The 21,167-nt window shown below is 50.0% G+C and overlaps 1 protein-coding gene across 2 annotated transcripts in view; it reads right to left on the bottom strand.

The window, feature by feature from the left end:
- The window catches only part of LOC144267148 (NACHT, LRR and PYD domains-containing protein 12-like), a 355,964-nt gene that overhangs the window by 243,500 nt on the left and 91,297 nt on the right, over positions 1 to 21,167 (bottom strand). For both annotated transcript variants that reach the window (XM_077820865.1, XM_077820864.1), the window contains one exon: positions 1,676 to 1,843. In XM_077820865.1, the coding sequence (XP_077676991.1) occupies positions 1,676 to 1,843 (168 nt within the window). The remainder of the gene's footprint in view (positions 1 to 1,675; positions 1,844 to 21,167) is intronic.

A 21,167-nucleotide genomic window follows, 5' to 3' on the forward strand; every position in this document is an offset into this window, starting at 1 on the left:
GTGTCTTTGTTAGTCTGAGGAGTGGGGTGTTTGGGGCCAGGCCAAGCACAGGAAAACGAGTTTCCCCTCCGCTGCTCTGGAGCTGGCTGCAGCAGGGATACGAGTGGCACAGCTTGCTGAAAAATTAAAACAATTCTCTTTGGGGCCTCAACAGCTACCGACAGCCAAGCTCCCCCCTCTACCCTCCTCCCCACAGTGGCCCCACTGACCAACTCCTCCCCCTCCCTCCCAGTGCCTCCTACTGCCACAAAACAGCTGTTTTGTGGCATTCAGGATGCTCTGGGAGGGAGGGGGAGGAGCGGGGACATGGTGCACTCAGGGGACGAGGCGGGGAAGAGGTGGAGGTTTGAGGGAAGGGGTGGTATGGGGCGGGGCAGAGGTGGAGCATGGGCGGGAAGAGGCAGTGTGGGGGCAGGGTTTGGGGGAAGGGATGGAGTGGGTGAGGGGGGGACTCGAGCTCCCCCTGGCTAGAGGGAAAGTCGGTGGCTATGTGTACAACTCCTTAGAGGGTATCAGACTAAGTCTTGGCTTGCCCATGTTCAGAGCTAAATGGAAGATCACCCCTTTGCTAAAGCCTTTGCCAGGAACACCACCAGGGTCAGCATGAGATGGAGTGGGTGTAATAAGAGGAAAGATAAAGAATAAGAGAAAAAAAAGTGGGGTTGGTGTGACACAAACATCCTTGGAAAGGGTCCCCTGTTCTTTGCAAACAGCTCTCACTGCAGACCTGACAAACCCAATACACCAGACACATCTTATAGGATATTTATTCATCTATAGAAAGCTGTGCTGTCTACTCCTGCCACATCCCAGAACAGTCAATGGAAAAGCATCAAAGACCATGGGGAAATGATCCAAACCACTTAGAGGTGAAAAGGAACATCACAGCAAGCAGAGGATCACCCTGGCTAAGAATATAGCCAATGACGGTTTTCAGGATAACAGAGTGTAGGCAAAGGCACTCTGTATTCACTGAGTAAAACCTTTGAGAAGTTCAGGGGACTGTCCTGAATATTTGGGTCCTGGTCCTTATGAAACCAGCTAGTTCTGCAACTGACTAAACTTTGTGGGGAAAACCTAGTTCATTAGATAGGAGAGGTAGCTATTGACAAGTGTAGACTCAGGTTCACGCTTTAGGATTTTGTTTTGCATTACAACCAGTTGTTTCCATCACCTTCTCTCATTCCTGCATTAATCTTTATTCTTTCTTTCTTTAATAAACCTACTTTTGTCTTATTGTAAGTGTTCACGAGTTTTCTGTGGCTTACAAGAGCAGCGGTTTAAGATAACTCTGGTAAACTGGGGTACACAGCATCTTTGGGTGCAGGGGATCTGGTACGTCTGTGAGTAGCCAGAGTCAGGGGCTGGGTATCACAGGAAAAGGATTTGGGGATTCAGTGCCCCTCTTGTCACCCTGCAAGGCAAAGTTGGGGCTGGCAGAAGCCCAGAGTAGAGTGCTTGGGTGAGTGAAGGGCTGGTGGTGCCAGGGAGCTGACAGACAGCTACTACAGGGGGGTAGTATGCAGGGGGTAATGGGGTAACTTCTCAGTCCCCGAGAAACATGAGAGTGGAACGGAGAGAGAAAAATCTTCTCCCCTCAACTATTTCTCACTGTGTCAAGCACTTTACACACAGGACACCTACAAATATACAGAGGAGGCCAAATGTTACTTACTCCAGGGTCTGCAGTTTGCAGTTCGGGTGTTTCAGTCCCCCACACAGCAGCCGCACTCCGGCCTCTTCCACAGAATTATACAGGTACAGGTCGGTCAGGCTCTGGCTGGTTCTGAGAACATCTGCAAGATCCCCACAGCCAGCGGCTGTGAGACGACAACTCCACAAGCTGCAGGAGAGAGAAACACAGAGAAGGGGGATCACAGTGTGAAGGGGGCTCGTCACAGCTGTTCTGACAGGTGGCCCCGCCCACCAGCCCCCTCCCTGACCAATCCACGTGAAGAATGAAGTAGAAGCCCTGCTCCACCGCCTGTCCCAACCCCACCCTATGCCAATGAGGAACCAGTGTGGGGGGGAACTTCCTGCCTAAGCCCCACCCCTTGCACTTCACTCTTTACCAGTCAGCACTGTGAATGGACCAGACACCCCAATCCTTAAATCTCTGCCATTGACCAATAAGGAATAAGGTTTGGGGTGAGACTTCCTCACTAAGCACCGCCCCTCACCCTTTCCACTGACCAACCAGAATTTAAAGGGCAGCCACCGGGACATGCCAAATCCCACCTACCCAGCTCTCAGCCAATCAGATTGGATTTGGCACTGATCAGCCCTGGGATGGTGCGACCTAATCGGAGCAGCCCCATTGCGACAGGGAGCCTGTAGGAGCAGCCCCCTCCCCAGGCAGCTGGGCCGGGCACTGGCTCTGCTGCTTGCCTGCAGGAAGCAGCCATCTCCTGTCTCTGCCCCCAGCTCTGACCCTCAGGCCTGGGGAGGGGAGGCACCTGCGAGGCCCAGCACTGACTGCATCATATTCACCTTCCACTGACACCAGGGACCAAAGGGTGGGGTTGGGGGAAATGGAAGACAAAGAGGAGAAAAGCTCCACAACAAGGGGGATCCCCAAAGTTTGGAGAAGAAGAGCCCCTGAGAGGAGGGCAACCATGTTACCCTGTTGGCAGGGCCTGTTCCAAAAACCAGTGGGGTTATTACAACAGAAATTTTCTACTGGATTCCGAGTTCCTCCCTGCAGAGTTTGGGCTCCTGGGGGAGCTGCCAGCCCACAAGAGTGTGGAACTGTGGCAGCAGCCTGGCTATGACCATGTGCATCTCAGTGACCAGCACCCAGCATGTCTGTCACATACTGCCACTCCTCCTTCCCTCCAGGGCTCACAGGGAGACCTCTGAATCCCTGACAGCTGCCAAATCTTGCACACATGTAGAGACATCCCAGCCACCGGAACTGTCACCTCCTCGGCCTTTTTCATCACTACATTTGTATTGAAAATATGGTCACTCCACTGAATGGGGAGGGGAATCCAAAGGTTTGGGAGAGAAAAAGAGCCCTGAATTTATATGAGCGAGAGAAGCACCCACTCCCTGTGGGGCCCCCAGGTTCAGTAAGGTTTCATAGAACCCCTGAGATATTTTGGAGGGAGGAAGAGAGGCACTCACAATGTTGAACAGGGAAAGAAAAAAAACCTCATGGGTGTACGTGGGAAACTATTGAGATAAGCCCTAGCCAGGGGAGGTGGGGAGAGGGTGTTCTTGATGAAGCAACAAAGAAGAGCTCCACAAGATTTAAAGGGAAGAAAGGACGGAAGACAAGTGAGAAGTGGAGGAGAAAGATACCCCAAAGTGGGCAGAGGACACATGAAGGGAAAGGAGGACTGCAATGGGGATAAAAAAGGACAGACACCCTCTGGACCTATTGGTTTCCGGGAAGCGGGCGGGCGGTAGGATCGGTCGGATCCAGGGAGAAAAGGTTTGTGTAGAAGGTCCTGGCCCTCTCTCACATCTCTGTCGGATCCATGAGGGGGGTGCCGTCCTCTGCCAGAAGGCAAGTGATGTGCTTCTTGGACCCGCTCTTTTTCTCCAGGGCGTAGAAGAAGTGGGAGCCGCGATCAATCTCCCAAAGGAGGCGGATGCGGGATCGAACAAAAGCACCCCGGGCCCAATGGTTGTCGAGGGCCCGGAGCTCCTCCCGCTTCTCCTGGAATGTTTCGCAAAGGGATGGACCTCAGGGCTGGCGGCCAGACACCTCTCTAGCTCCAAGACCTCCCATTCCAACTGCTCTATCACCACATCCCTCCAACGGCTGGCGCCCCGAGTGTAGTCACGGCAGAAGAGCCAAGTGCGCACCTTCCCCAGGTCCCACCACTGCCGCGCCGAGGGAAAGGCACGCCGCTGCCCTCGCCAGGCCAGCCAGAACTCCCGGAAGGGCGCCACAAAGCCCACATCCTCCAGCAAGCTGTTGTTAAAATGCCAATAGGCTGGCCCCTGAGAGAGAGAGGCTGTCACGGTAGCCAGATGGTGATCTGAAAAAGGGGCCGGCCGGATGTTGGAGGAGTGGGCCTGTGAAAGGTGGAAGCGTGACAAGTTGATGCGGTCCAACCGGGAGTGGCACGACCGATGGGCCTCCACTCGGACATAGGTGGACGTCGAGATATCGTCCGGGTGGTGGTCGCGCCAGACATCCACCAGGGAGTGATGTTCGACAATCTCCTGGAGGACGTCCGCAGCGGCTGGGCACTGCTCGGACCCTGAGTGGTCCTGATCCTCGAGGGTGGCGTTAAAGTCCCCGCCCAGGACCAGGCACTCACGAGGATACAAGGAGCCGAGGAAGGCAGATGCCTGATGATAAAAAGACAGCCGCTCCTTGCCCGATGTCGGGGCATAGACGTTAACGAGGTTGACCACAAGCCCCTCCATGCGGACCCGGAGGCGCAGCAGACGGCCCGACACAGCCTCGGCGACTCCCAGCACCTTGGGCCGTAGGTCGGGGGAGAAAAGGGTCGCCACTCCAGCCATACAAATTGCGAGATGGCTAAAGTAGATCCTGTCCCCCCTACTCCAGCCGCCAGCTGTCCTCGACTGCCGGATCTGTATGGGTCTCCCGCAGGAAAACCACAGAGTACCCCCCTCCCGAAGGAAGGAGAGCACCTGGCACCTGTGGAGACCCATCCTACAGCCCCAGGTGTTCAATGTTGCAAAGGTGATAGGTGTCATGAGGAGGGCTGGGGGTGATCCTCGCCGTCAGGGATGCTCACGGCCCACATTGGGCTGTGCAGCAAACTGTGACCTACCCCGTAGGTGAGCAAGGAGTCATGGAAGCTGCGGACCTGGTGGTAAGCCGCGGCGCCCTGCTTCCCGGTCCTTTTACCCTCCCCCATAAGGGCCCTCACGGCCCGGAGGATTTTGTGAAAATCCCCCCATCGCTGGACAGCAAGCTGCACCTTATTGCGGGAGCCACAGACATCTTCTAGAAACTCCCACAGCTCCTCTCGCAGCCTATTGGGGGGTGGGATCATTGGCCCCCGGTCGTCCTCCGGTGGGGCCCCTGGCACAGCCCCGTGGCCCACCAAGACGGGCAGGCAAGGGGCGGACCCTCAATGTGGCGCCTGATGGGCCGGTGGCATGTGGTCTGCCTCAGACCCCGGCTCAATGCAGGGCGGTGGAGGGAAGATTGCAGCCCCTAGTGAGTCGGGACATGGAAACACAAAGGCCGCTTCCTGGGGGTCACCCTCCGGGAAAGGGAAAGAGACGGCCCCAGGGGCAGCAATGGCATCGCGGGAGGTGGAGGGGATAGGGACAGGGTCAGGAGTAGGGGTAGGGCAGGGGTCAGGAGTAGGGGTGGGAAGAGGGACAGAGGTGGGATCCTGGGCTCCAGGAACTGGGTCGCCAGGAGGTGGCTCCCCTCGGTCTGGCTCAGGGGCCTGAGGGACGGGGAGGGGGTCCCCAGTGATGCCAGGCTCAATGGCAGGTGTGACAGCCACGACATCAGGAGGTGGACAATTTTCAGTGGGGCCCCAGCCCGGGAAGGAAGTCGGTTGCCCCACGCCAACGGGGGATACCCCTGGTAACTCGGGTCCTGGCCGCGAGGCACTGGCTGTCGCCTCAGCAGACTCGGCGGCCGTCAGCAGAGTACCACCTGCGACGGGGCAGGTCGAAGAGTCCAGGAGACCCTCGGAGGCGGGAGCGGAAGCAGTGGTTATGGGGAGGGGGGGCTGGGGTGAGGTCGCTCAGGTCAAGGCCCGCTAGCAGAGGGTCATCCTACCCCTGGGTGACCAGGGTCAGACCCAGGGCCTCAATCACCTCTCACCACCCCGGGGCCCTCCCCACCAGCGCCCGGAGTGACGCTCGCTTCGGGGCTTGCAGGGGCTTCAGATGTTAAGGGAGCAGGAGGGGCTCTAGCGGAGGTCTCCATTGGGAGGGACCACGAGGGAGGGGAGGCGCTGCTCTCCGGTGCTGCCACGTCTTCCCCAGCCGGCACCGGTGGATGGAACGTGGCCGTGGGCAGGGCGGAAGGCTCGGCAGCGGTGCCCCCCTTCCTGGTTTTCCAGGGGCCTCTGCATTGGATGGCAGGAGCGGAGCTTGAGCCTTCCACTTGCCACGCTTTCCATGTACTGGGGTCCAGCCCTCCATGGCATCGTCTGCGGGCTGAGTAACGGGTTGGGTCTGAGGGCAGGGATGATGACTCGGGAAGGCAACAGCGGGGCAGCATGGGGGGGGGGCAGATTCCCCCTGGGGCGGGCCCTCTCCCACACCCAGCGTTATCCCCACCGCACCCTCCTCTACGGGCCCAGCCAGAGTGCATGCAGCAGAGGCGGGGCTCTCCCACTCATCTGGGCACACTGGGGGAAGTACCCCTTGGGCCCGAGCGGGACCAGTGGTGGGCTGAGAAGGAGGAGGGGCGGCTCTGGGTGCCGGGCAGCCAGGGGCGCCGGCGATGACGGGGCCGGCACCCTGCCGGGACTTGGGGGTCCCGGGCGTTCCTCCGTGCCGGGCCAAGGGGCAGTCCCTCCGGACGTATCCCATCGCCCGGCAGAGGTAGCACCGTGCCTTCTTCGTGGAATAATGCACCCGGTAACGGGCCCCCCTGGTAGGGGACCAGGAAAGACCCCTCGAGCGCCTCTCCGACATGCGCCGCGGGCAGCAGTTGAAGCTGCACCTGCCAGCTGAACAGGAGGACGTGACGGAGGGCAGGGTCTTTGCAGCCCAGCGGGAGAGGGCTGATAACAGAGATTGGTTTCCCCAGGACAGAGAGGGTGGGCAGCATTGGGGAGGAGAGGAGGAATGGAGGTCAGGACTACACGGGCACCCAGGTCCTCCAGCAGCTCCAGGGGGACGAACACCACCCCCCACCGCCAGACCCTTCTCCACCGTCTCCTGGATGGCGGCCTCTGAGGCAAGGAAGAAGACAACCTTGCCATACATTTTGGAGGCCGCCACAATGGCCGTGGGCCCCACCACCCTCGCCAACGCCCACACGTAGGTCTCCACGTGGGGCGAGGCGGGCACCAGGAGGCAACGGACGCCGTGCTTCCTGGTCAAGGTGGGGAAGGGGCCCCGGCCGCTAAGGATGGTAACAGCGGCAGTGGCTGGGAGAGAGGATGTAGTGGTTGGCGGGGGGGCCGCCGCCACCTGGGCATACGCTCTAGGGGCCGGAGGGGGGGGTGCCCGCGGTGCTGGTGGAGGGAACAGCGGGGAGCGACGCCGCAGCCAATGGCGGGGCCACGGCAATGGGGGAAGCCCCTGCCATGGAGGGCCTAGTCTTTTTAGCGAGGCTCTTTCCCTTCTTTTTGCCCCGGCCCCTCCCGCCAGCTGGGGGAGCTCCCCCAGAATCGGAGGGGGTGAGGGATGTGGCAGCAGCACAGGTCACCCCATTGCTCACCGCTGCCAGTGCCCCAGCGGGGCCAATAGCAGGTGGTTCGGCAGCGGTGGTTAAAGTAGAGGCTGGGAGGGGAATTGCAGGGGGGGAATTGCGGGGTCTGCCCCATGGATCCCACCCGTCATGTCTCCCGCCATGATGAGCTGTGAGGGAGGCGAAAAAAAGAGAAACGGGGGGAAAGGGGAAGCAGGTCAACCACTCCTCCCCGCTAGGCTGCGGGCAGGGAAGGAGGGTGCCAAAATGGGTGGGGGGCAGATAGGGGCTATTAAGGACTTGGGGGGGTGGGGGTCAGTCGCCGACATAGAATGGAAGTCCGGCTTCTCTAGCTGAACTAGGGGAGGGAAGGTTGCAACAACATCAGGGGGGTGCAGTGATCAACCAAAACGGGGGGGGGGGGCAATCAGGGTAAGGGGGCCACAAAGGAAAGGGAGCAACCAGACTGGGGGTGGGGCAGGGGAACCAAACCAAACCGCAGAGGGAAAAGGGCAGGGCAGGCAAACAAACTAGGCTCACAAGGGACTTAGGCAAAGAAGGTGGGGGGGAGTGGCAAAGGGCTGTAATCGGAGGGGGGGGCAGTCCAAAAAAAGGGGGTTACGTGCACCCACATGCGCTTGCGAAAAGTCAATGTTGGCTGGCTGCTGCTGCAGGCCCAAAGGGTGGAAATGGGTGTGGCAGGCCAAGCAAGCAGCTTAAGTCCTGGAGGCAGGAGCTTGAGGCAGATGGTGAGTGGATGGTGCGGGTGGTGGAGGGGGCAGTGGGGGGGGGGGGTTGGGGGAGGGACACAGATGGACCAGGGGGCAGGCTCCATGCCACACCCCCTACATCCCCACAAACACAGTCAGAACCCCACCACAAAAGCACAGTTCGATAATCATTCAGGCCTTAATGGCCCCCTCCACAGTGGTCTCCCAAGTCTCTGTGCGCTCCCCCAGCAGCCAATGGTCCTCTCGGTCGTCTTCCTGCTCCAGGAGCTCCCCAGGACAAACGCAGCAGCAGTAGCTCTAGCAACCCTGGCAGCCAGGAAGGAAGGAAGGACCCCCACAGGTGGCAGTAGTGGGGTCCTGGCTTCTCCCTCAGTACCTATTAGGCCTTTCTTAAGGTTGCAGGGGTGAGGTTGCAGGGGTGCAGCCTGGGGGTAGGTGGAGGCAGTAGATCCAAACTGCCCTTGCCTGTGATGATTGGCTTATACACTGCAGTCTGCCCCAGTGTGTAGGGGCTAGATGGTGACTGGCAGTAGCCAAGACTGAGACTAGGTGGGTGGGGGTTCCCCTGGGAGGAGAGACCTTAAGATTGTGGGGTACTGCCAGGGGTAGCACCCCAGAGAAAGGGGGAACTGGGGTTGAGGAGGGACTTGGGGTCCAGTAACAAGTGACACTGGCTGGCAGAGGGTGCTCTGGAGCTGGATAGAGCTAATTCCCAAGGACAACCAGCAGGAGGTGCTGCAGGGGTGAATCATGCCTTGTTATACCCCCCCAAAATGAGGAATAGTGACAGAAATAAGCTTTGGGAAGGAGGCAGCAGTGAGAGAGTATGTTCTTGCCTTGGACTCTGACAAGAGTCCATTCTTGAAGCAGAGTTTTTCCTTTGTAATTTGTTGCTGGGCTGATATTTCTGAAAGAGGAACCTGCCCTGTTTGCTGTGTGACCATCTCATTCCAAAAAAGGTAAGTAAATGTAACAAGTTTCACTTAGAGTTTACCCAGACTCCATGTCACTGATTTCTCCTCTGATCTGAAAGGTGCTGGACACCTGCCACCCCTTGGCTAAGGGTAACGCTGGAGTCAGAACAGGACACTGGTGCTAAAAGAAGGAGCAACAATAGACACAGTCCCTGCCCTGAGGATTCTAAATTAGACCAGGAAGACAAAATATAGGGAAAGGAAATATTATTTTTCATTTTTCAAATGGAAAATTGAGACACACGAGATTGAATGACTTCCCCAAGGTCACACAGAGTCTGAGTTTTGATCTAGCAATTTAATTACATGACCGGCCTTTCTCTTGCATAGAGCTGTTCTCATTCCCTTGTGTTTCTCAGTTTCAGAAGTGTCCCCATTTTTTTTAAACCAACATGACCTCCCTTTTTTTTCCTCTTGGTTGAGGCTCTTAAGGAGGAGTTATTTATCAATCAGGTCTTGAATGTCAGTGCCTGAGCTACTGATGAGGCTTCTCATCATATTGATACCCACTGTGATTGACTAAAGTGTGTTAAAATAATTCCAAAAGATCTAACTACTGACCAGACCCAAACAAACATTTGAAGAGCTGTTGGAAGGAAAAACAAAAATTCAAAAAGGGTTCCCTAGACGTGAGGATAGAGTGGGGGGAGGGAAGGTTGGACCGACCCAGGTGTTTTTGAAATGTCAGGTGCCATTTCCAATATTTTAGAAATTTGCCATACATTTCAAGGGCAAAATTGTGTTCGATCAAAATTACAAGAGCATTCATAGTTTTCATCTGGAATTCTGTACTGGGATGGCTTGCTAGTGTCCTATTATGATGTACTGTTAAGAGAATTGGATACATCAAAATCACATGACCCCAAAATAGATTTGATTATTTCCCAGCAGATGCATACACAGTCCAAAACAAGCATCAACTAAGTGGGAGACAGGAATGTATGCAAAGGCATTAGCAGCTCCATGATTACATTTACATGCAGATTTACACTTGAAGCAGCACTGAAAACCCTTTCTTTTCACTAGTCTACCAGCCCAGACATATTTTGGGCACTAAGGTTTAACTCCTCAGCTAGAAAAATTTCTTTGCTACAACATTAGGCAAATGTCTGGCAGTCATGGCCAGGGTGGATGTAGATGTGGGAAGTGGTGTGGTTTTCTCTAATGATTCAACATTATTGGTTATCTGATCTGAAAAAAATTATAAAATCACAAAGGCCACAAGTCATTAAAAACCAATGCTTGATTTTCCCCAAAAGTGGCAGAAATCTTCTAAATATGACTGATAATGCAACTATGTACTCAAAATAGTACTGTTTTTGAAAGTTTGGGAAATACTTAGATCCAGGTGATATGTTGTATGCATTTTGCCACACTTCTTTAACTTTGGTTAAAGCCAAAGTCTGTAATCATACAAGAGTGTGTGCTTGTACCATGAAATGCAAAACAATAAAAAAAAATCATCATTTGTAGACTGGACTGATCTGAGAACAGTCTTTCTGTCTGCAATTTTTATGACAATATGCAAACAAGAAGACCTCTACCCGCTCTTTATAAAATGTTTTTGATATTTACTGTTCTTCTCTGCGTCCATCAGGAATAACATGACACCCTCCTTCTCCGACTTCTGCACCCTCACAAAAGAGGAATCCTAGAAACACTAGAAGTTTAAGCCTCCAGTTATGACTCTGATCCTTAAGCTTGTTGGCTGGTGAAGGACAGTAAGAGTACTTAGAACACTTACTAACCACTTTTGTCACCAACTGCCACTGAGGAGGGAAATCTAACCCGCCAAACTCTTGAGCATGCAGCACTCTGGCCAGCACTTACAAATCCATTGCTTGATGCAGCCGGCCTTACAAGCTACCTCCAGTGCAGTTCAGTGATCATGCAGAGCCAGGGAGTCTGACAGAGCTCTGCTACATTCACTGTCTGAATTCTAACTCATCTGCATTGTTTAACATGAGCTTCTGCACAACATAACAACCAATTCCAACTGGTATCACCTAGTCTCCCACACCTGCGCAACTGATTCCAGAAGCTACTGGATAACTGCATCCGTCACCTGCCTGTTGGCAATACCCAGCGGGGTTTTAGGCCTGGACACAGAATAGAAGCGGCACTGCTGAGAGTGCTTCGTTTCCAGCTCTCAGGTTTAATCCTAGGGAGTTCATTGATCAAAATTTGATCTCTCATGTTGCTGGAGCTATAGCCACAAGGTTCTTATTATCTGTATTACAGTAGTGCATGTAGAGCAACCAAGAACAGGTTGCACTCCATATGCTTTATGAAAATATGCTTGTCAATATGAATGACATAACTGGAACATGCTTTATGCAAAAGGTCCCATGTCAGGTATCATTACAAAAGTTGTAATCTACTGAATATGGTTTTCCTATTTGGTTGCATGTATTATTTCTATGTCTGAATTTAGGAAAATAAGGTATAAACTTGCATTACTGATGTAGTCATATTAAGTGGAAGCCATTAAGGGTGCTACAGAAACAATGAGTTGTAAATAGCTTTGTTTACCTGCTAGCCTGCCTGTGTACATAGGGGTCAGCCCAGGAAAAATGGGGCTGGGGTCTGATAGAGATATGTGACCATGTCATCTGATACTGGAATCCATCTTAAATCTGCAAAAAGAAAAGGAGTACTTGTGGCACCTTAGAGACTAACCAATTTATTTGAGCATGAGCTTTCGTGAGCTACAGCTCACTTCATCAGATACATACCGTGGAAACTGCAGCAGACTTTATATATACACAGAGAATATGAAACAATATCTCCTCCCACCCCACTGTCCTGCTGGTAATAGCTTATCTAAAGTAATCGTCAGGTTAGGCCATTTCCAGCACAAATCCAGGTTTTCTCACCCTCCACCCCCCCACACAAATTCACTCTCCTGCTGGTGATAGCCCATCCAAAGTGACAACTCTTTACACAATGTGCATGATAATGAAGTTAGGCCATTTCCTGCACAAATCCAGGTTCTCTCACTCCCTCACCCCCCTCCAAAAACCCACCCCCATACACACACAGACTCACTCTCCTGCTGGTAATAGCTCGTCCAAACTGACCACTCTCCAAGTTTAAATCCAAGTTAAACCAGAACATCTGGGGGAGGGGGGGAGGAAAAAACAAGAGGAAATAGGCTACCTTGCATAATGACTTAGCCACTCCCAGTCTCTATTTAAGCCTAAATTAATAGTATCCAATTTGCAAATGAATTCCAATTCAGCAGTTTCTCGCTGGAGTCTGGATTTGAAGTTTTTTTGTTTTAAGATAGCGACCTTCATGTCTGTGATTGCGTGACCAGAGAGATTGAAGTGTTCTCCGACTGGTTTATGAATGTTATAATTCTTGACATCTGATTTGTGTCCATTTATTCTTTTACGTAGAGACTGTCCAGTTTGACCAATGTACATGGCAGAGGGGTATTGCTGGCACATGATGGCATAAATCACATTGGTGGATGTGCAGGTGAACGAGCCTCTGATAGTGTGGCTGATGTTATTAGGCCCTGTGATGGTGTCCCCTGAATAGATATGTGGGCACAATTGGCAACGGGCTTTGTTGCAAGGATAAGTTCCTGGGTTAGTGGTTCTGTTGTGTGGTATGTGGTTGTTGGTGAGTATTTGCTTCAGGTTGCGGGGCTGTCTGTAGGCAAGGACTGGCCTGTCTCCCAAGATTTGTGAGAGTGTTGGGTCATCCTTTAGGATAGGTTGTAGATCCTTATTAATGCGTTGGAGGGGTTTTAGTTGGGTGCTGAAGGTGACGGCTAGTGGCGTTCTGTTATTTTCTTTGTTAGGCCTGTCCTGTAGTAGGTAACTTCTGGGAACTCTTCTGGCTCTATCAATCTGTTTCTTTACTTCCGCAGGTGGGTATTGTAGTTGTAAGAAAGCTTGACAGAGATCTTGTAGGTGTTTGTCTCTGTCTGAGGGGTTGGAGCAAATGCGGTTGTATCGCAGAGCTTGGCTGTAGACGATGGATCGTGTGGTGTGGTCAGGGTGAAAGCTGGAGGCATGCAGGTAGGAATAGCGGTCAGTAGGTTTCCGGTATAGGGTGGTGTTTATGTGACCATTGTTTATTAGCACTGTAGTGTCCAGGAAGTGGATCTCTTGTGTGGACTGGACCAGGCTGAGGTTGATGGTGGGATGGAAATTGTTGAAATCATGGTGGAATTCCTCAAGGGCTTCTTTTCCATGGGTCCAGATGATGAAGATGTCATCAATATAGCGCAAGTAGAGTAGGGGCTTTAGGGGACGAGAGCTGAGGAAGCGTTGTTCTAAATCAGCCATAAAAATGTTGGCATACTGTGGGGCCATGCGGGTACCCATAGCAGTGCCGCTGATCTGAAGGTATACATTGTCCCCAAATGTGAAATAGTTATGGGTAAGGACAAAGTCACAAAGTTCAGCCACCAGGTTAGCCGTGACATTATCGGGGATAGTGTTCCTGACGGCTTGTAGTCCATCTTTGTGTGGAATGTTGGTGTAGAGGGCTTCTACATCCATAGTGGCCAGGATGGTGTTATCAGGAAGATCACCGATGGATTGAAGTTTCCTCAGGAAGTCAGTGGTGTCTCGAAGGTAGCTGGGAGTGCTGGTAGCGTAGGGCCTGAGGAGGGAGTCTACATAGCCAGACAATCCTGCTGTCAGGGTGCCAATGCCTGAAATGATGGGGCGCCCAGGAGTTCCAGGTTTATGGATCTTGGGTAGTAGATAGAATATCCCAGGTCGGGGTTCCAGGGGTGTGTCTGTGCGGATTTGATCTTGTGCTTTTTCAGGAAGTTTCTTGAGCATATGCTGTAGTTGCTTTTGGTAACTCTCAGTGGGATCATAGGGTAATGGCTTGTAGAAACTCGTGTTGGAGAGCTGCCGAGCAGCCTCTTGTTCATATTCCGACCTATTCATGATGACAACAGCACCTCCTTTGTCAGCCTTTTTGATTATGATGTCAGAGTTGTTTCTGAGGCTGTGGATGGCATTGCGTTCCGCATGGCTGAGGTTATGGGGCAAGTGATGCTGCTTTTCTTAAATCTGGTACTTTACTTTTCCAGGAGGGAGTGGTATGAGGATCAAACAAAACAAAAGTTTCCCGCCTTAGGAAAATTCTATATAAGGTGGGGGAAGTAAATAATGATGGTCTTCAACTGGCTTAAGAGACGGCCTCCCCACCCCAAAGAGATATCTGAAAGCACCTGGAAACAAAAGGATTGTAACTACAGGGGTGGAGGAGAACTGCTGGACCCAAGTCAGAAAATACAACTTTGGCCTGAGAAGGACTTTAAGCTTAGCCATGTATTATTTTACTTAGTAACTTTGTTCTGTCTGTAATGTACTAAGAAACTAGTTACCAATAATAACTTCTCACCCTCGATGTTATTTCAGGTAATCTGTTTTATTTGCTTAAATCCTACCTTTTTATACTTAATAAAATCACTTGTTTATTAATAAACCAAGTGTAAGGAATTGTTACCTGGGGGATGGGGGGTAAACAGCTGTGCATATCTTTCAGTGATAAAGAGGGCAGATTCTTATGAATGTACCCTGCATAAACTTTATTCAGAGTAAGACTGATTTATCTGGGGTTCAGACTCCCAGAAAGTCTGTATACCAAGCACTGGACAAGTCCCTGTTAACTGAGAAACCCTAGGGCTGAGTGAATCTCAGTGTCTGAGAAACTCCAGAGGGGTGTGGCCCATTCTCTGAGTCTGTGCTGGAGTTAAACTGGAGTGTCCAGCTCAGCAAGACAGAGTTGAGGGATGCCCATTCTGGCAGGGGGGGTTATTCTCAGTGGTGTTCCAGTGCATAAAGTGACAGTCTCAAGGGAGTTTCTATGACCAAACCCATCATAATAGGCACTGTACAGACTTTCCGTACGAAGTCCCTCCCCAAGGAGTTTACAGTGTAATTAAATATGACAGACAACACACAAGCAGAGTGAATGGCACAATTGTTTGTGTCACTTTGTTATTTTGCTGTGGGAGGGACATTTTTCTTTTCTTTTTTTTTTTTAAATTTTGGGTGAGGTTTCTTATGTGGGGATTGGCTTAATAGTAAGTAACAAGAAGGGCAAGGGAGGGGAGGGAAGGAATGAGGGAGAATGGAGGGAAACTGAGGTGAAGAGACTGTGAGGGAGAGGGAAGGAGGAGCTGCAACAAATAGCCAGTGTCAAGAGCAAGACCCTCCAGCAGGTAGTCTGATGACATCACTGTCCATTACTCCCTGCTGAGGCTGCTTCTGTGTCTACTCCTAGTGGCTGGAAGTCTCTCTGGGCCCAGGCCTGGCTCCTCCCAGGAATTTCATGGAGGATTAAGACCATGGCATTTAAGTGGCAGCAGAAAATGACGGGGAGCCAGTGGGAGGACTGGAGTATTGACTTGATGTAGTCGTAGTGGCATAAACCATGGAAGGGGTGGACAGTCCCTCTTGTACTATCTGGAACGTAGGCACTGTTTTTACATTCAGCTTTAGGTGCAGTGAAATAGTCATCCAGTCTGTAGAGGAAAAGTAGATTGAACAATATGGCTAGGTCCTTGTCTAGACAGAATGTGAGAAGTTTCTAAACAAACTGGCAATTCCTGATGGATCTATGGTTTACTTTTAAAATCAGAATTATACAATGAGAGACTATAAACAAGGGAAAGTGCCACTCCAGCCATTTGGGACAGTAAGATCCCAATCTGAGACACAGAAGAAGATACTACAGAGGTAGAAACTAATAATATACAACCGAAATAAATCTTAACAAATGGTGAAACCTGTGATGGGTTCAGTCACAGAAACCCCCTTAGGACTGCCACTTGATGTACTGAAACGATCACTGAGCCTGTTTTCCCTGCCAGCCTGGGCCTCCAGAACCCTGGTTTTGCTTTTTTTGGGGGGCCAGACATGCTAGCCTGCTGCAACACAGACCCTGGGTCTGGACCACACCCCCAAACCTGCAGTTCTAAACTGAAAACAGCACAGCAAGATACCTGTCTCCAGCACTCAGATACCCAGCCCCAATGGGATCTAAACCCCAGATAAATCCATCTTACTCTGTATAAGCTGCTCATAAGTGTTAGCCCTTTTTAATCAATGAGAGAGAGATATGCACAGCTGCTTGGCTCCCCTCCAGGTAACAACTACTTACCTTGGGTTTATTAATAAACAAAAGTGATTTTATTAAGTATAAAAAGTAGGATTTAAGTGGTTTTAAGTAATAACAGACAGAACAAAGAAACTTACTAAGCAAAATAAAACAAAACACACCAGTTAAACTTAATACGCTAAGAAACTCATTACGTGTAATATCTCACCCTCAAGCTCTTCTAATTATCTTTTCACAGACTGAAATGCATTCACTCTGGGCCCAATCCTCCTTAATGTTCACTTTGTTTTTTTGCAGCAGATATCTTAGATGGTAAATAGGTGTGTTCTCAGGACTGGTGCCCATGCCTCTAGGGGCTCCCCTCTTCAATACTTTGTGCAGAAGGCAGGAAGACTTTGTTTGCTGGCAAGCCTCTCCCGCCTACCCCCCGTGGAAAAGTACCATAACTCAAAATGAATCACCGTATTAGGTGATATGGTCACACATTCCTCCAAGGCCCCTTTTTTTCATATGATATAGGCTGATTCACAGGAAGGTGAAGCTTTATTGTCTGCTAATGGGCAATTAAGCCCCATCTGGTTTTCTCATTGAAGACCCTGAAGTGTAAGCAGTGGGAGTGACCCAAAACCTTGAATATAAAATACATATACACCAGACAATATTCCTAACTTCCTCTACAAAAATAATACAGGCATGCAAATAGGATAATCACATCCAGCAAATGACCACCTTTCTAAAGACACATTACATGAGGCATTTCGCATAAAGCATATTCCAGTTGTCATTCATATTTTCATAAAGAATATGAAGTGCAATGTCACAAAACCATGAAAAGGAGAAGAACACAAGATATGAAAGGCACAGAGAATGGCAGAAGTGAAACAGAATTTGAGAACCTACACACCTGAGGAGTAATCTAAATATTAACCAGAAGGGAATTACTGGAAGTCATCCAGAACAAGCAGATGAACAGTAACTATCTCAACACTGTAAAGCAAACAGTCTGAAGCTGGTTTAATTGGAGTGAGCAAAACTCTGTGGTAGCTGTGTTCTGTATTAAAATAGAGAAAATAAAGGATATGAAGGAGGAGTATATTGAGGGGGCCTCAGAGATGGAGGAGATTGGAGAAGAGATGAAATCAGAGGGGCCCTCTGGGGTTCTGTGTAAATCCTCCCCCTATGGTTGGCGAACAGGTCAACCTCAAACAAATGTGTGCTCTGTGCAATTTGAATTCAGGCACGAAACAGTCATCAAATAGGAAGGGGAGATAAAGGAGGGTCAAACAGATGAGGGAATAGCAGCAGGGCACATCCTTCCCCATAGACCACACACCACACAACAGAACCGCTAACCCAGGAACCTATCCTTGCAACATAGCCCGTTGCCATCTGTGTCCACGTATCTATTCGGGGGACCGCATAATAGGGCCTAATCACATCAGCCACGCTATCAGAGGCTTATTCACCTGCACATCTACCAATGTGATATATGCCAACATGTGCCAGCAATGCCGCTCTGCCATGTACATTGGTCAAACTGGACAGTCTCTATGTAAAAGAATAAATGGACACAAATCAGACGTCAAGAATTATAACATTCAAAAACCAGTTGGAGAACACTTCAATCTCTTTGGTCGCTCACTTACAGATCTAAAACTGGCAATTCTTCAACAAAAAAACTTCAAAAACAGACTCCAAGAGACTGCTGAATTGGAATTAACTTGCAAACTGGATACAATTAACTTAGGTTTGAATAGAGACTGGGAGTGGATGGGTCATAACACAAAGTAAAACTATTTCCCCATGTTTATTCCCACCCCCACCCTCCATTGTTCCTCAGACGTTCTTGTCAACTGCTGGAAATGGCCCACCTTGATTATCACTACTCTGAAACCATAGACTTTTTGTCTCCCGAATCCCAACTGGAAATGCTTCTCAAAGTGGGGACAGGACTATTAAAAGGAGTGGCAGACACCCTAAGGATACACCTCTCTCTCTCTGCCCACTGAATTCATGGCACCTGAAAGACAATGGAAACAGCATTGGACTGGTGGAGGGGTTCTGACCTAAGAATTTGGTCAGTCATCTGCTGAAGCATGTGGTGGGAATCCTTGCTTTCAATCTAATGTTGCTTGTTAAATTGGCATAAGTAAATATTTTATCTTCATTTTTCCTGTAACCATTTGTGACCTTTATGCCTCATTAATTGGTACTCACTTAAAACCTCTCTCTTTGTAGTTAATAAACTAGTTTTACTCTTTTATCTAATCCAATGTGTTTAAACTGAAGTGTCTGAAGGACTATTTGAAATAGTAAACTTGCATATTATTTCTATTAAAGAAATGACAGACTTTATATAAACGTGCACTGTCCAGAAGAGGATTGGGCAGCACAGAACATACATTTTTGGGGGGAACGGGGGTGTGTTGGGGTCATCCTGAAATATAACAAAGGTTGTTGAGAGCCAGAGTGTAACCCAAGAGTGGCTGGCAGGCAGCAGTTACACACAGGCACTCAGGGTGTGGCTTGCAGTCTGGAAGGCTGATTTTGAAAGGCCCGGGTGGGAGCTACTTCAGCAAGGCATTATAAGGCACCCAATGATGCAGGGCAGGGGCGACACAGCTGCTCATTAGTCTGGACTGTACAATGGTATATCACACACCATTTTTAAAATCTTCACAAATCTAAATTATTACCAGTAGTTCTGCACTTTAAAATAACCTCTTGAATGTCAAAGGAATAATATCAGAGCTGGAAGAAATCAAAGAATAATACAAAACAAAAAAGCCCCCACTTACAGAACATTCTACTTCAAGAGACAGATTTTCAGAGGCGAACGTAAATTTTGGGCAGATTTGCTTTTTTTTAAGCAGAATAAACAAAAAGAGGAGGGGCCAGTATTCGCTAAACATATGCCTTTTCAGATTAAAGATCAATTGATGGAAAAGGAGGAACTGTTTATTTTCTCAAAAGGCACAACAGCTGCGTTATGAATAACAGTGGGCTCAGTGGAGATTTAAATGTTGGCAGCCTGATGATTTATCTGTCAGACATAAAGGAAAGAAATATTTTACCACACTTTTCAAAAAATTTCTGGGCTCAGAAATCCCCAAGCCTGCCTTTCCAGCTATTGCAGTGCTCAAGGAGCTCTGTCTCTCAGGGCTCCTTCTCAGGCTCAGTCTCCCCACTGCTTCTCTCATGGTCTGATCGCTTTCTCATGGCTTATATCACTTACTGGTTCTAATGCACACAGACACAGTGGCCACCAAACAAATCCCCTGCCACTGCATTTGCAACCAGACTTCAGAAAAACCGCTCAGGCTGCATGGCTAAACTTCTCATCTGCCATTCTATGTGGCCAGTTGTTTCAGGTAGTGCTTCCTATTGTTAATGCTATCACTATACAAAAGAACACTTAAGTGGTCCTCCTATTTAGCCTGAACGAAGGCTGGTTGGCAGACCCATTAGCTTTAACCTGTTCTGTGACTTCTGGCACCATTAACACCTTCCAGCATAAAAACAAGCTGCCAGCGTTCTAACAGTGTTACAAGTTCATTGAGAGGTATTTATGACTTTAAATCTTATGATGCCTTTTTGTAGGGAAGTTATTACACTTCCCCCTGTCAGGAAGGTTTTCTTAGAAGGTCAAAAGTGAGAAGATGAAAGACAATAATACTTGATGGACCATCATTGCACAGCAATCCTAAACTGCTCTTCCACGGTGACAGGAGGATTCTCTCCATATAGAAGCCTCTGATGGCAGCTCTACCCAATAGTCGTTCCTTCACCATCCCTCCATCGCCACATGCCAGCACAGGGACAGTGGCCAGGGGGATGGGGTGTAAAGTGAAGGAACGACTGGAGCACCCCTAAGCTCTTGCACTGTCCAGATTCTGGAAGAGCCCCTTGGGGGCAGAGGGAGCTAGTGAATAACAGAGCACAAACTGCACCTCTCTGCCTAAAAGCCGGGAACCCAAAATTCAACCCACACCCGTATTTTACAAATCTGAAACATGACTGACCATGCTTGGTCAACACCAAAGCTATCCTGTATTCTAAATAAATCCAGCCCTGCACCAGAGCTCAGCAGCTGTATGTTAACTTTGAAGATCTTGGTTTCTTGCAGTACAGTCCATTCAAGTGCTATCACCTTCCTTTAAGGTCTTGGAATCCATGTAAGAGCCTTTTTATTTTTTTAAGTGTGAAGTTACACTACAGCCCAGCTGCCACTTACCTCCGCAAGTGGGTTAGCAGTTTATATAAGTTTTGTCACGACTTGAAAACAGTTTAATGGTTGGGCAGCTTATGTAGGGAGCAAAAATCTATTAATGCTTCCTTTTTCTAGTTAGAAGAAGCTCCTCCTATCTGGCTAGTCCCACACCTCAGATTCCTTCTTAGATCCTCAAACAAACTCACTACAACTCTCAGAGTATGTAAGCAGCCTTTCTTTAAAGTTGATGTATTACCAGAGGTCCTGCCACCATAAAAAACAAAATCCCCCCAGCACAGTACAGTCCATTCATTCCAAGACTTGAACACCAAGTACAGGTCTAGAATCTCTCACCACACCTCATCCCAGTCCCTCTAGCTGGAGTGGTTCTTTGCCCTGTTTCTTTCCCAGGTGTGGTTCCAGGTCTCACCTGGAGACATCAGTGGGCTCACCACACCATCATTCCCCAGCCTTCAGCTCTCTCTACTTGCAGCTCTCCAGCTCAGAGAGCCAGCAGATCTCTTCCTCTGCTGCTGTCCACCTTCAGCCCTTTCCAGCCAGGGCTCTCTGGCCTGGGGAAGTTTGTAGGTGACCCCCCCCACCCCCGCAATGCCTTCCTGCCTTCAGCTTTCATCAGCCTGCTCCGGCTCCACTGTTCAACCAGGGAACGCTCCCCATTCCCTTCATCAGAGGCACCCCCTCCCTGAAGTTCACACCCCAGTTCTGCTCTGCTTCTGGGCTCCCTCTCAGGATTCTGAACTCTCATTGATAACTTCTAGGGGAAGTCCTGCCCTCCTCATTACATCAAACTAGGGCACACCTGGATTGGAACAGGAGAG

This window comes from Eretmochelys imbricata, chromosome 6 (genome assembly GCF_965152235.1).
Source record: "Eretmochelys imbricata isolate rEreImb1 chromosome 6, rEreImb1.hap1, whole genome shotgun sequence".
Classification (NCBI taxonomy): domain Eukaryota; kingdom Metazoa; phylum Chordata; order Testudines; family Cheloniidae; genus Eretmochelys; species Eretmochelys imbricata.